This window comes from Macaca nemestrina, chromosome 3 (genome assembly GCF_043159975.1).
Source record: "Macaca nemestrina isolate mMacNem1 chromosome 3, mMacNem.hap1, whole genome shotgun sequence".
Classification (NCBI taxonomy): domain Eukaryota; kingdom Metazoa; phylum Chordata; class Mammalia; order Primates; family Cercopithecidae; genus Macaca; species Macaca nemestrina.
In genome coordinates this window covers 93,944,468-93,960,531 of record NC_092127.1, presented here as the reverse complement: position 1 = coordinate 93,960,531, position 16,064 = coordinate 93,944,468, and the positions used below count along the sequence as shown (strand labels likewise).

General features: G+C 39.4%; 1 protein-coding gene across 12 annotated transcripts in view; it reads left to right on the top strand.

The window, feature by feature from the left end:
* Window positions 1-16,064, top strand: part of LOC105464217 (bone morphogenetic protein receptor type 1B) — a 393,013-nt gene extending 376,949 nt beyond the window's left edge. For all 12 annotated transcript variants that reach the window (XM_071093297.1, XM_071093292.1, XM_071093294.1 and 9 more), the window contains 3 exons: window positions 11,206-11,381; window positions 13,955-14,085; window positions 15,867-16,064. In XM_071093297.1, coding sequence (XP_070949398.1) covers window positions 11,206-11,381; window positions 13,955-14,085; window positions 15,867-15,992 — 433 coding nt within the window. In that variant the 3' untranslated portion in view covers window positions 15,993-16,064. The remainder of the gene's footprint in view (window positions 1-11,205; window positions 11,382-13,954; window positions 14,086-15,866) is intronic.

Sequence of the window (16,064 nt, the reverse complement as noted above, 5' to 3'; positions counted from 1 at the left end):
GAGTCTAAGTCTCTTTGTAGGTCTCTAAGGACTTGCTTTATGAATCTGGGTGCTCCTGTATTGGGTGCATATATATTTAGGATAGTTAGCTCTTCTTGTTGAATTGATCCCTTTACCATTATGTAATGGCCTTCTTTGTCTCTTTTGATCTTTGTTGATTGAAAGTCTGTTTTATCAGAGACTAGGATCGCAACCCCTGCTTTTTTTTGTTTTCCATTTGCTTAGTAGATCTTCCTCCATCCCTTTATTTTGAGCCTATGTGTGTCTCTGCATGTGAGATGGGTCTCCTGAATACAGCACCCTGATGGATCTTGACTCTTTATCCAATTTGCCCATCTGTATCTTTTAATTGGAGCATTCAGCCCATTTACATTTAAGGTTAATATTGTTGTGTGTGAGTTTGAGCCTGTCATTATGATGTTAGCTGTTTATTTTGTTAGTTGACGCAGTTTCTTCTTAGCATCGACGTTCTTTACAATTTGGCATGTTTTTGCAATGGCTGGTACCACTTGTTCCTTTCCATGTTTAGTGCTTCCTTCAGGAGCTCTTGTAAGGTGGGCCTGGTGGTGACAAAATCTCTCAGCATTTGCTTGTCTGTAAAAGATTTTATTTGTCCTTCACTTATGAAGCTTAGTTTGGCTGGATATGAAATTCTGGGTTGAAAATTCTTTTCTTTAAGAATGTTGAATATTTCCCCCACTCTCTTCTGGCTTGTAGAGTTTCTACCAAGAGATCCACTGTTAGTCTGATGCACTTCCCTTTGCAGGTAACCTGACCTTTCTGTCTGGCTGCCCTTAACATTTTTTCCTTCATTTCAACTTTGGTGAATTTGACAATTACGTGTCTTGGAGTTGCTCTTCTTGAGGAGTATCTTTGTGGTGTTCTCTGTATTTCCTGAATTTGAACATTGGCCTGCCTTGCTAGGTTGGGGAAGCTCTCCCGGATAATTTCCTGAAGAGTGTTTTCCAATTTGATTCCATTCTCCCCGTCACTGTCAGGTACACCAATCAGACGTAGATTTGGTCTTTTCACATAGTCCCATGTGTCTTGGAGGCTTTGTTTGTTTCTTTTTACTCTTTTTTTCTCGAAACTTCTCTTCTTGCTTCATTTCATTCATTTGATCTTCCATCACTGATACCCTTTCTTCCACTTGATCAAATCAGCTACTGAAGCTTGTGCATGCATCACATAGTTCTCCTGCCACGGTTTTCAGCTCCGTCAGGTCATTTAAGGTCTTCTCTGCACTGTTTATGCTAGTTAGTCATTCATCTAATCTTTTTTCAAGGTTTTTAGCTTCTTTGCAATAGGTTCCAACATCCTCCTTTACCTCAGAGAAGTTTGTTATTACTGATCGTCTGAAGCCTTCTTCTCTCAACTCGTCAAAGTCATTCTCTGTCCAGCTTTGTTCCTTTGCTGGTGAGGAGCTGTGTTCCCTCGGAGGAGAAGAGGTGCTCTTATTTTTATAATTTTCAGCTCTTCTGCTCTGGTTTCTCCCCATCTTTGTGGCTTTATCTACCTTTGTTCTTTGTTGATGGTGATGTACAGAGGGGGTTTTGGTGTGGATGTCCTTTCTGTTTGTTAGTTTTCCTTCTAACAGTCAGGACCCTCAGCTGCAGGTGTGTTGGAGTTTGCTGGAGGTCCACTCCAGACCCTGTCTGCCTGGGTATCACCAGCGGAGGCTGCAGAACAGCAAATATTGCAGAACAGCAAATGTTTCTGCCTGATCCTTCCTCTGGAGGCTTCGTCTCAGAGGGGCACCCAGCTGTATGAGGTGTCAGTCGGCCCCTACTGGGAGGTGCCTCCCAGTTAGGCTACCCAGGGGTCAGGGACCCACTTGAGGAGGCAGTCTGTCCATTCTCAGATCTTAAACTCTGTGCTGGGAGAATCACTACTCTCTTCAAAGCTGTCAGACAGGGATGTTTAAGTCTGCAGAAGTTTCTGCTGCCTTTTGTTCAGCTATGCCCTGCCCCCAGAGGTGGAGTCTACAGAGGCAGGCAGGCCTCCTTGAGCTGCGGTGGGCTCTTCCCAGTTCGAGCTTCCCAGCTGCTTTGTTTACCTACTCAAGCCTCAGCAATGGCGGACGCCCCTCCCCCAGCCTCGCTGCTGCCTTGCAGTTGGATCTCAGACTGCTGTGCTAACAATGAGCAAGGCTCCGTGGGCGTGGGACCCTCCGAGCCAGGCACGGGATATAATCTCCTGGTGGGCCATTTGCTAAGACCGTTGGAAAAGCGCAGTATTAGGGTGGCAGTGTCCTGATTTTCCAGGTACTGTCTGTCAGCTTCCCTTGGCTAGGAAAGGGAATTCCCCAACGCCTTGCGCTTCCCAGGTGAGGTTATGCCTCACCTTCCTTCAGCTCGCATTCCATGGGCTGCATGCACTGTCAGACAAGCCCCAGTGAGATGAACCCGGTACCTAAGTTGGAAATGCAGAAATCACCCATCTTCTGCGTTGCTCACGGTGGGAGCTGTAGACCGGAGCTGTTCCTATTCGGCCATCTTGGAACCTCCCCACCTGCTGTTTTTAGTCTCCGTTCTTGTGTCTTCTAATAAAACTCTGTGCTTATTATCATGAAATGTCTTGCCTGTTATATAGTCATCATTGACTATTTATTTGTTATTCCCAATGGAAAGTAAGCCCCTTGAAAGTAGATAACATGCATTTTTCAGATTTGCATTTCTAGTGCCTTTCCCTGGTGCTTATTACTTAACGTTTAATGGATAAATGGTTCCATATGGAACAGAGGATGAAGAAAAAACTTCTTTCCTAACACCAGAGATCCTACACATTCTGGCCGAAATCCACCTTTCTAATCTTATGTTCTACAAACTCTCAAATTTGTATGCTTTCTTCTGCAAAACTGAGCTACTTGCATTTTCTCCTTATATACCCCATGTTTGCTGTTGCCTTGCTTTTGATTGCACAGTCCGTGGGTTGGAAAGTCCCTGTTTTTCCATGTATCTTAATCCAGTCCCAGAATCACCTCTAAGTCACTTGATTCATCCCCCAGCTGAGAATAATGACAGCATCTTCTGTACTACTGTTGTAATTTCCTGGTCCTTGTCTGCTTGGTATTACAGTTATTTGGGGACATGCCTCATCTCTCCTACCAGTGACGGGGCATCTTGAGAGCAGGAGCCATGCCAGCTTAATTAATGTATTTCCCATTTAACATGACATAGTGAGTTACCCATTAGAGGTAGTCTAACATTGTTGTGAATCAATAAATGTAGGCAATAGCAAAGTAACTGAGACTCATCTCCTTTATAGACCTTAAACAGAAAAGGAAAGTGAGTATCTATTATATTATAGAAACTTAGTTCTGCTTAATGGAAGGAGAATGAACTGAATGACCTCTCAAATTTCATACAAACCCTGATTCTAGGAAGTGGAGGGACTATTTTAAGGGATAATTCAGAGATTTATTTGTCGTATATTAACTACTTCATCAAGAGATGAAGAGATGAAGATGATAGCCCAGCTGTTGGCTGTGCAGACTCCTATGGCCATAGCCTAGCTGTGTGGGGCCGTTTAGCTTTCTGGGCCTCAGCATCATCTTACATTACATGCAGGTTACATTTGATCATTTCAGAGGTGCTTTTTCTAGTTTTATTTTCTGTGTTTCAAAGTTTGCTCTTCTCAGCTTTTGAGCCTATTTTTTTAAAACTTGCTTAATGTGTTTCTTTAGTTTCTACTCTTTTGTTCACTGTTTTATATTGTATTTTTGCACATATGCACGGATATTTAGACTTTAATTACAAGTGGAGTCACAGCTTACCCTGTGCTGAATTCTCTGACTTCGTATGAGAGCTTCCTGTGAGACAGTCTCTCTGTAGTGGTAAGTGTTCTCTTAGGCTTTTCAGTTATTTCTGAAAGGCTCCCAGGGAAGTCAGGAGCCACAGAGAGGGAGCAGACTATGCTTTAGAGGTTTCCTGCTCATATAAATTTTAAAATCCTGTGTTGGTTTCTTCATGCGTTCTCTTGACAATGACGTACGTGCCGATGCATTTCCTGATCAGCAGAAATTTAATCCAGGTGATGTGCTGGCGGACATCACCATTACCACCAGTCTCTACTGGGAGGAGAAAACAGTGACACATGAAATGCCTTGAAGAAACTTATAAAGCTTTTCACTTTTCACTCTGAAGAATTCAGCAACTCCTCTTGAGACTTCAGTGTCAGAATAAAATATTTTCATATGGGAAAAATAAATCCTGGCTTAGGGCTCTCAGGTATTAAATTTAAATAGAAAACCTGCAGTGAAGACTAGGCCGTCACACTGATGTCCAGTGGCTGATTGTCAAATTATCCAAGTGCAAAAGAGAGAGGGTAGCTTAGCTCGGAGGGTACTGAATTTCTTGCGTCTTGCTGATGTGATTCTTTTTAGCGCTGCTTTTGGTTTGCATTTTAAAAATGATGTGGCTAAATGACTCACCAAAGTCATAAAACAGCTCATTCGTGGCATAGTGAACACTACCAGTCAAGGTTTCTGCGGCCATACACACCTTATGTTGAAGACTTTTTAGTTCTAAAGTTCTCTTTCTAAGATAGCCTGAGATTTCTTGGGATTTTCTCCTAGCAGCATGGAACCTTGATGAAAGTTGCTGCGGAAAACTCCCCTTAGCGGTGAACATCTGCCGCAGAGTTCAGTTCTGCAAGTCAGTTCCTCAGCTATCTCCAGGATGCCGCGGGAAACCCACAGGGATGTGCACAGCCCATTCTTCCGTAGACACTTGAGAATCTTTTATGCTTTTGGGAAATCAAAATCATCCTGCTGAGAGAGGATTTAACATCCTGTAGTATATATAATGTGTAGCTGATTTCAGACATCACTTACAAACCACAAGCAAACCCATGGCCTCCTTCACATGTCTTCTCATTTCTCCTTTGTTTCACACATTCTTTAAAGTACAGTTCTTATTTCATAAGAAGCTTTTTAGATTTTTTGAGGTATACAATGTTTGCTTCTCTTTTCTTTCTCCTGTCTATTACTTTTCTTTTTTTTTTTTTTTAATCTCCCTACTCCGTCTCTCTCCCTTTCCTCTCTCTGTTTTAGGCATCAACAACATCCAGCAGGAGGACCACCTGCATGTGCCCAAAGGCTCAAAGAGGTAGAGCCACCTTGTTGGAGCTAGCAACTCTGTCCCTGCGCTCGCCTCTCATTGCCACAGCAGGCTGTGCTTAGGACTTTCATGAGACTCTTACTTCAGTTTATGGTACAGTGGGGAAGGTGCTCTGTGCTCAGTCAAGCAGTGGGGGCTCTTGTTTTTTTAACATAACACTTTTAGCCAGATTTTCTGGGTTTAGGTTTATAACTAAAAGGCTTAACTAACATGAAAAACATTTAATATATTATGAGACTAAAGAGATACTGTATTTTCAGAACAACTCCCCCCTTACTCCTTGCCACCAAAACAAAAATCTTTTGACTGCCCTCATTGAATGCAAGATAGTCAAGAGCTTCAGGCATGCACTGTTCCCTGAGTCCACTGGGGTGCTCATGTTTCATTCTCCAACCTGCTCACGATCCCAGCTGAAGGCTCCACTTTCAGCCTTTCTGCGTGCACAGGCAGCCCCATGGCTTCCCTCCCACAGTTACACTAGCACCTGCAGTACGCACATGCCATACCAGGCAGCAGTGGTGTGCTGAGGGGCACGCCAGGGGCGGTACACCAGGCACAGGCAGGAAGGGAGTGCACTGTCAATAATAAAACTGACTAAAATCCTAGTTTTATTGTCACCGTGTGCCACAATTCTAAACAACGTCAGTGGTTGAAATGTGTCTTCTGGCAGGGTGAGTGGCTCCCATCACCCCCCTGCTTGGTATGTCCTTCCCTGGCACCTTCGGAGGAGAAGAGGAAAATCTTAGTTTTGTGTGTCTTTTAATTTTTTTTTCTCTCTCTCTCTCAAAGTCTTTCCCTTTGCTCCCCTTCCCTACCCTCAAAACCGTAGCCTTCCGAACTCTCTTTGTTTATGTCTTCCCTGGGGTAGAAGAGCCACTTGGAGTGTCCACAGATTTATGAAGCCCTTTGTTATCAATGTAGACCTCATACTCCACCACGCTGGCATTTTCTATATCATACCACTGTCATTCAAGTGACTTTGGTCAGAAATAGGAACTTGGTTTTCTGGCCTCTTTATATAATCCTAGGTGAGAGCAACCCTGCATTTTGAGATCCACATGAATGCAGACATTAACCTAATTCCTACCTGGTACAGTAGGGAACTTAACATTATTCACTGCTTGTCTGGGAATTCAAAGGAGTTGTTTTCCCGTTTGCATTATCAGTCGATAGCTCCCATATGCGTTGTGCCTTTTCCACATTATATAGTTGCTGTCTTCTGGTTTCCAAAATACGAACAGCTCAGGTTTGAAGATGTTTTTACTGGAGATTGTGATGGAAGGTAGTACATAAAATTTAGTCCACCTGGACTTTTTTTTTTTTTAAACCCCTACAGGGCTTAATATCTTATGACCCTAGGCTAGAAGAACAGAACCCTTCTTCTCCCTCACTGACTTCCCCTTTACCCCCAGGCTCTCATTACCATTAACTTCTTACTGAGAAAATTGCAGACATTTTTGTTTTATCTTCTTCCATCCCCACTGTCCCTAAATGTTTATTGATTTTTTTTGAGATGAGGTTTCAGTCTTGCCCAGGCTAAGGTGCAGTAGTGTAATCTTGGCTCACTGCAACCTCTGCCTCCCAGGGTCAAGTGATCCTCCTGCTTCAGCCTCGCAAGCAGCTGGGACTACAGGCATGTGCCACCACACCCAGCAAATTTTTCTATTTTTAGTAGAGACGGGGTTTCACCGTGTTGCCCAGGCTGGTCTTGAACTCCTGGACTCAAGCAATCCACCTGCTTTGGCCTTCCAGAATGCTGGGATTACAGGCATGAGCCCCCACACCAGGCCTTTTCTTTCTTTCTTTTTTTTTTTTTTTAAATACTCATTAAAGCGTGATTTGAAAACAAAGCAAGCTTTTCTCCTGGAGAAGAATTTATCTGACATCTCTTAATTTACTTTATTTTACTCAAATTGTGTATTCATTTCCTTCTAATTCTACTTAAGTCTGAATCTCTTTAGTACTCACATTAACAGGAACAAAAACCATGTTGGATCTAGTGGGAGTATTAATTATTGAAGTATAAAAGGGCAAAATTGTCTACTCTTATAATTCTCTGAACCCTACTTTTTAATAATGACCCCTTTGTGCAAATATTTCCAGTTCTTCTCCATGGGAAAGAAGAAGAGAGAGAGCATTTCTTCTGTAGTGAATGCAACACTCTTGTTTTTAATGGGATATTTTCAGTTCTCCTTCGTAGCAGCTCATTTTCTCTGTAATTTTGTCCGGTTTATTTATATCACTTTTGTTCTTCCCGTCCTTATGCCTATAACCTATCCTGTATTCCTTGAAATGTACATTTTTCTAGTTCTGGATCCTGCTGGGTTCTTTTAACTTATAGTATACTTAGAAATATATTACATATACTTATATTTGTGATATATTATAAACATACACAAAAGTATAAAAGTGAGACATCCATGTAATAATTTAATATGAACAGATGTTAACGATTTACCATGTTTTTCTCTTTAAAAGAAATAAAATGTTGAAGATAGCCCCATTGTAGTCCTGTTCCTTTTTCATTTCCTTCTATCCTTCCCAGAAGTAACCAATATCCTATTTATGTCTCCTCTGTATGGTTTTATAATCTGACTTCATATGTATGTAGCTACTGCAGTACATAGGATTATTGTGTGGGGTTGGAGTTATTGTCTCTGAGTCTACAACCCTTGTGCAGTATCTATCTTTTCTTGTCAACCTTGTTTCTCCCCTCCATAGCCGTCCGTAGACAAGGAGACTAGAGGAAGCTAGTGCAGAAGGCACCCTGCCCTTTTCTGCCTCCTTCTTTCTCCTAGAACCTTCTGTCTGTTGTACTGTGTCTGTTTTCATGTGTACCACACCATCTGACTCTACTTCCACTCTCTTTTTCTTCCTTTATTCTTGGTACCCCAGTGTTAAATCACATTTATTTCTATTTTTGGCTTTAGGATTAACACGAGCTCAATTTTTCTCTGCCATTATTTGGGAACAGGTAAAATGATGTTACTGAAAATCCAAGAAAGAAATGTAATCTAATGACTTTCAATTGTAGAAACATGCCTGAGGGAAGAAGGGGCAGAGCCAGATGTCTTGGAGGATCTGACACTTTACAGTATCAGATATGAATTACCTGTAATTCTCATGTTTGTTGTTTAAGTGTGGTGCTAAAGGCACTTGCCAATAGGTTAATAGTGATCTTTCACAGAATTAGTTTGCTCAACGAAATTCTATTTATCCTTCTAGAAATTGGTAAGATCTCATTTTATGGCCCATACAGACCAGAGATTTTTATATTTCCCTTTAAATTATACATAGCAAAGTTTAGTGTAACAAAACTTTTCCTTCTTTCATTTAAAGTACAATTTTCTGTCATGTGCAAGACACACTACAGATGGAGAGGGATTGGGGCTATGCTCTTTGGGTATATACCAAATGGCTGTGACTGTGACAAGTATTTGGGGCTCAAAGGAGTTGATAGTCTAAAGTTGGAAACCAGATCACTTACTCAAATATTACTAGGGAGAATATTTATTCAGCTACTACAAGGGCAAACATCTAGGGTGGGAGAGGAAGGTGAGGAGAGAGAGGGCTTATTGCTGAACATGCATCTAGACATATGTACATGCATGTATTTAAGGAACTACGTAAGGGACTGATTTTTGGCATTTGGTCGACATTCAAAATCCTTGAGTGTATGTTTTTGCAGTGTTTTAGAAAAAGAATTTAGAGATGTACTATGTACAGTCCAGCTGTCACAAATTTTAATTCTATTATTAGGTCACAGTTACCTGTCATTTTTCCAATAGATATCTCTACATCACACATTTCATTATCTTTCCCTGACCTCCCAAATCCAAATAAACATTAAGGAGCTAAGAGTAAGAACGGAATGAAGTTGCCTAAAATCTTTATCAACTGTGGTCAGATTACACCTTTGGCCTTTCTAAATGCACTTCTGTGTGGATTGTCTTCAGATTCTTCTTGATTCCCTTTCCTAGTCTGTTTTCTGGAATATAATTTAGGTCTTTAACCATCTTCTTTTCACCTGCAAACTCCCATGTTTGTTTTCTCTGCATGGGACCCAGGACTTCTTACCTGGGGCCACCGCTGTCTTCCTCATGATTAAAAATTAAAATTAGAACATGCTGGCAACACATTAGTGAAATCCCTACTCTCCTCCCATGAGAGGTGTCAGCAGGTGGAGTAGGAGGAGAGAGTGCTTTATAAATGGAAGTGGAGCTTTTGTAGCATCTATTCAATCTGACATGTTTCCGGTTTACCATTAAGTCTCTTCTCAGCATACTTGCCTCCTCTGTCGTTTATCATTTACACATACAAATGACGATTTTCTATTGTACCAGTACGTAAGTGCTGAGAATTAAAATTTTAACTTCTTTTTCCAGTTTTAGAAAAGAGCCCAGAACACTGGGACCTATGTTTGCATATGGTAAGGAATGCCAGCTGTTTTGTTTTTTAATTACACTTTAACTTTTTTTTTAACATCTTAACTTTTATTTAGGAAAACAGGCTGGTTATCGTTGCACCTAGAAAACCATGAGGGGCCTAATGAGTACGCTGATGACATATCTGTTGAAATAATTTTAGATTAATAATTTTAGCTGGAAGTGAGTTTAAAAGGTTCTAAAATGAAGCTTTATATTTTATATTTTAGTAAATAAAAATTTTGAGGTATGATTTTGAGATACATTTAGTAAATGTAAAAATTTTGAGAGTGACACTTAAAATGTTCTCAAATGACAAAAAATGACACCACATATTTCATGTTGTAGAAGTGGTCAAGGTAATGAGATCAAACCTAGAGGTTTTTGACTTTTTATTTTTTCCTAAAACCACTAGTGTTTTGGTATTGACTATCTGTGACAGCAAGATAAGTGTGATATTCGATAAACGAATCTATTTTCCAGGCTGAGGAGAAATAACATGTAAATGCTTGAGAGTCAATAGAGTGTAATGAAAAACAAAAGCAAAAAAAAAAAAAAATTCTTGGGAGTCAGGAGATAGAAAGTTTTATCCAAGATTTTCCACAGAGTTCAGTTTAATAATGAGTTTCTGTACCTTTTCTGTTTTATAGTATACCTTATTTTTCTACTTAGTTCCTTTCTGATGAGGTATAGTACTTAAGTGTCTAATATGTGCCTAGTGCTGTGTTGGCAGGGCTTGTACATAATCATCAGCCTAGTCATTCAGCACCCTTAGAACAGGGGCTGGAACTGTGGCTCCAGCTCGCTGCACTGAGGCCATGGTTCCCAAGTGCCAGTGTGCAGGTTGTTGTCCCTCCATCATTCATCTTTTCCCAGTCTGTGGGAAGGAATAGTAAATGGGCCATGTTGTAAAATTTTTAGAGAGTTAAAGATGTCATATTCCATTATTGTTTTGTTCCTTTTTAAAAAAGTTAAATGCTATTTGGTTCATAAAACAATAGTGATAGTAGAAAGCCTTTTTACATGTCCCACCTTGCCAAAGTAAAACAATTGCATGTGTTTGTTGGTTCTCTCCTTCCCCATTTTTAAACTTGTTTGTAGATCTAAGAGCTTTACAACAGCTGGCTTAAGAAATACTGTTTCTCACGAAATTGCCATGTGTGCATGCCCATTTTAAGAGTAAAGTTTAAATAGGAGGGCAAGGAAGAGGGGTTTTTTAGACATTTAATATATATTTAGCAGTTGTTTAGGGTATAAATTTGATCTATTGATAATGCACTTTTAAATGCTGCAGCTTCATTCTGACTGAGTTTCGTCTTCTTTTTTATTTTTTTCCTAACTTTTTTAAAGAGATGGCATCTCACTATGTTGCCCAGTCAGGCCTTGAGCCTCTAGACTCAAGCTATCCTCCCACCTCAGCCTCCAGAATAGCTGGGACTAAGGCATGCACCACAGTACCAGCTTGCCTTTCATTGGGTTTTAACCTGTAAATATTTAATATAGCTTTTGGCAAGAAATATTCCTTAAGAAATTGTTTTTATTCCCTGGCAAGTTTTTTTTTTCCGCCTTTCAATAATTAAAGCCATTGTTTAAGGATCACCTTGATTTGTTTTTGTTGGTCCTCTTCAGTGCTATAATGCTTTGCTTTACTTTTTCCTTAGTGATACAAATGAAGTTGACATACCACCCAACACTCGAGTTGGCACCAAACGCTATATGCCTCCAGAAGTGTTGGACGAGAGCTTGAACAGAAATCACTTCCAGTCTTACATCATGGCTGACATGTATAGTTTTGGCCTCATCCTTTGGGAGGTTGCTAGGAGATGTGTATCAGGAGGTAAGAAGCAGTGCTGTCTTTGAAAAGCTACTATCGGAGCTACTACAAATTCTGTCTTTCTGATCGGAAATCCAAGTTATCATACTGTCTGTAAGATCCGGTTTTATTTTCTCCTTTATTTCTGTTGATGCAGTCATAATGCTTCCAGAAAATTATATTCGACATCCTAGAATAATCTTTGACTGCTTCCTTCCTTCACCTGCCACTAGACACACTGTCAGCTTCCCCTGCCTTCTCAAGCATCACTGTTTTCTGCTCTGTGTATTGTCTCATTTCTCTCTTGGGTTCTTCCTCCAGCGGTGGCTCCATCAAATCAAACCCCCTTTTCTGTCCCTGCCAGTTTATTCTCACCTAGCTGCTGGGCCCCATCCCCAACTCCATTCCCTGGGATTTCCTCTGCAGAGATGACCGTAGGACATAAATGTGGGGAGGGACACCCATTTCTTACCTTCTGTATTTATTTTTTATAAAACTTCCTCATAAAGCAATTTGGAAACAAATTTTTATCAAAAGAAAATTAAAGTATCAGAGTATTGTTATTTTTTGTGGTATTGTTTTTTCTACAAACATGAGGATTCCCTAGTAAAACCACTTATAATAAACAAGAAGACATATTTAAATATTCAGAAGTATTATTGCTTGTACTATTTTGATTGCTGCACAATCTGTCTTCGAGCAAATTCTGACACCTTTTAGGCAAGGAGCTTAATCTTTGGCTTTTCTGTATCAAGTACTCTATGTTATTCCATGGTTGTGCTCATTAAAAAGCCTTGATGCTGCTGATGTTCCTCATGATGGCCAATTTAAATCTATCTTCATGAAAACATGAGCTTGCTGAAGATTCTGAAAGTGCAGCATGCACTTAACTAGTACTGAGATTTGTTCTTGTTCCTGCTATTTACCTGTGATGCCTTGGACAGGTTATAACCTTTTCTTTGTTTCAGAGTTCTCCTCTTAAGGATGAAGTGAATTATTGTATCCGCTTCTTTGGTTGTATGGTTTCAATGAATGTAAAGATAATGAGAACTGCCTGGCACATAATTAGCACTCAATACATGTTAGCTATTATTACTATTAAAAATTTTCATTTTGGTTGGTAGAACCATACCATCTTTAGGTTCATATTTAAATACAAAGAAGAAACAGTTAATCAACCTGCATTCATACTTTGATAGAACGATCATCTTCAGTGGCACAATGCCTTCTAATAATCACTTTGGGAATTCTGAACCTGTTGTAAGAAATTTGAAATAGGACACATTCTCTCTGAAGTGAGAGAACTGTTTTGTCCAAAAGGAAAGTTAATGCAGGAAATTTTCTCTAACCAGATATTGAATAAATTTCTCATTCTAAATGTAAAGAAGAAGTAAGCAAGAAATTAACAGATGGTCTATGCCTTGATTTCATGCATTATAAGGAGTAGATAAACCTCACGTTTGCAATCCCAGCATTTTGGGAGGCTGAGTGGGGAGGATTGCTGGAAGCCAGGAGTTAAGGACTAGCCTGGGCAATAGGTTGGGACCCAGTCTGTATTAAAAAAGAAAAAAAAAATCAAGTAGACGAGCCTTTTAAAAAATAACATGCTTATACTTAATTAAGGTAGCTTTGTGGAAGTTAAAGGTGTAGAGAACAAGATTATTTTCTAATTATGTTTTCTTGAACATCTAAAGAGACAGGGCTATAAGAAGCCTATATTTGAAAGCCTGTGGGCCAAATACAGGAGAAACTATCCTCAGCTTAAAAACAAGGTAGCTTTATATAAACAGACTGTTCAGAGCAGCAGCCTCTAATGTAATTATTATGAGGAGTTAATCTGAGAAGGTGAAAAAGAAGACACTAGAAGCCTGCATTTTTAAAGGAGAAGAGGAAAAAGGTAGAAATGAAATACTAGGAACGATAAAATGAAACAGTTTAGTGTACATTTTTATGAAGATGCTATAGATTTGTATTTCTTAACTCTTAACAATACATACTTTTTCTAATAGTAATGTATTCGTTATTGAAAAGTTGGATAAATATAGAAAAAAATCAGATAATCATTGGACCTAAAAAATTCATAGTTAATATTTTTGGGTGTCTATAATTTTCTAAATTTAATGGGCAAAACCACATTCCTCCAATTAAGCAGAAAAAAATGTAAATCTGACACTTCGTTCAAGTAGGATACACTTCCAAATTATGTTCATAGTTTCATACTATAGTAATAGAAATAGTCACATATTATATAATATGAGTTCAGGATATGTCTTGCAAATTTGCATTGAGATTTAACATAGATTTGTCTTTTAATTTGTTCTTTATAAAATTGGAAATAAATTTAAGATGCTTGTTTTACTTAGCGTTTGGAAATTAGGAAAGAAAGTCTTGAAGACCTATGATAATACTTTTCATTGGGCTTTGTATTCATTTTTTCTAAATTAGATTAAGCACCATTTGGGTAAATATTTTTCAAGGTTTATTTTGCTATTTTTCTGCCTGAACTTGTCTGTAATACTGATAGCACTTTTCCTTTGAGAGCTGTGTTAGACTTTTATTCCTACTTCACAGAAAATAATAACAATAACACATTTTAGGTATAGTGGAAGAATACCAGCTTCCTTATCATGACCTAGTGCCCAGTGACCCCTCCTACGAGGACATGAGAGAGATTGTGTGCCTCAAGAAGTTACGCCCCTCATTCCCAAACCGATGGAGCAGTGATGAGGTAAGGCTCAATTGAGGTAACCATGTGGCTGCAACTGACTTCTAAATAGACTTCTGTTTTAGCCAAAATTCCACGTATTCATTGTAGGAATTCTTCTTTGTTTTAATGGTGATGGTGATGGCACCTTTTTGCAGTGATTTATATGAAGATAAGTGTAGTTTATTAAATTACTTGTTCTACTTTTCCAATTTTATTTTGCCAGTTCCAGAATATATTGACTGGGCTGGTCAGTGTTTAACCTGCATAACAAATAACACTATTTTCCTTATTTATAATGTCTTGACATTTGCATAAAACCTATTATTTCTCTGTGTGTGTTTTTAAAGCATCATGATTTTTCTCTGTAACAAACCCATGTACAGCGTTCTCCCATTTTGATTAGAGAAAAAAGTAAGCATGTTAAAGTGATACAAGTTGACCTAGTTAAGATACCTGACTGTGCTGGGTGTCTTTGTTAATAAGGATGATATGTGATTTGAACAAATCCACCTTCAGCTTGGCTCTAAGGATGTAGTGGTGAAACCTACATAGGTCTGGAAAGGAGCTGCTAGGAAGGAGGAAATGAGTCTAGCCTTTCCTGACTCCTCCTCCTGTTCCACATTCCTCTCCTTCCACCCTCCCAGCCTTCAAACTCACTGTGTTCTAGAGTTCTCTGGCGGACTGGAATATTCAAGATGAGTTTGAAGCACCGCTGGGGAAAAAAACAAAAAAAACAAAAAAAACCCGGCTCTTATCAAACATCTACCAAAGCACTGCAAAGGAGGGACAGAGCACTATTTCTTAAGTGTAAAAGCCATTTAAAAGTAATCTCTGGGCCGGGCATGGTGACTCACATCTGTAATCCCAGCACTTTGGCAGGCCGAGGCGGGTGGATCACTTGAGTCCAGAAGTTCAAGACCAGCCTGGCCAATATAGTGAAAACCCATCTCTATTAAAAAATGCAAACAATAGCTTAGTGTTGTGGTTCACGCCTGTATTCCCACCTACTCAGGAGATTGATGCACAAGAATTGCTTGAACCCAGAAGGCAGAGGTTGCAGTGAGCCAGAATCATGCCACTGCACTCGACAGACCAAGACCCTGTCTCAAAACAAACAAACAACAACAAAAACACCTTTGGCTCGTTGGTTTTGTGTCTGGTTACTAAAATGCTATATAATAATATATGTTTTCCAGCAAGCTGTGCAGAAAGCTTTATGAGATGCTGGAGCTCTATTATTGTCGGCTTTTGGTGTTACTTGAAATCTCTTCACTGAGGATTTCTTATGAAGTGAAATTGTACTTTTCAATAGGAAGACCAATAATTGATGTACCACAGGAGAAAGTTTTAGTGATGCTGTGCACAGGTCATTAATCTTGTTAAATGGTGCAGTGTGATGCTATTACTGCAGCAGACAGCTATGATTTAGGAATAACTGTGTTTGCATAGTATGGAATTAGATAAAAGATTTAAACTTATCAAGTGTTGTAAACAATCTGGGAGTACTGAGTGGAATACAAACTCCCTGGGTATGTTTATGTTTGCTTAACACTAACTTCAAAGACACCCTTCTACAGTCAGCAGAACCACCTGCTTGCTTCTGTCACAAAGAAGACATGAACATCTGTTTTAGTCATATATAATTTTGCATGAAAAAAACCTACAGAATTTTATTCCTACATGGTTTTAAGGGTACCTTTTAAAAATATATTCAAACTTAATGAACCTAAAGCTAAAAAGCTACATTGTATCAGGTGCCAGCATTGCAGATGATACATTTTTCTAACATTTCTCTTCCTCAGTGTCTAAGGCAGATGGGGAAACTCATGACAGAATGCTGGGCTCACAATCCTGCATCAAGGCTGACAGCCCTGCGTGTTAAGAAAACACTTGCCAAAATGTCAGAGTCCCAGGACATTAAACTCTGATATGACAGGAAAAGTAAGCATCTCTGCAGAAAGCCAACAGGTACTCTTCTGTTTGTGGGCAGAGCAAAAGAC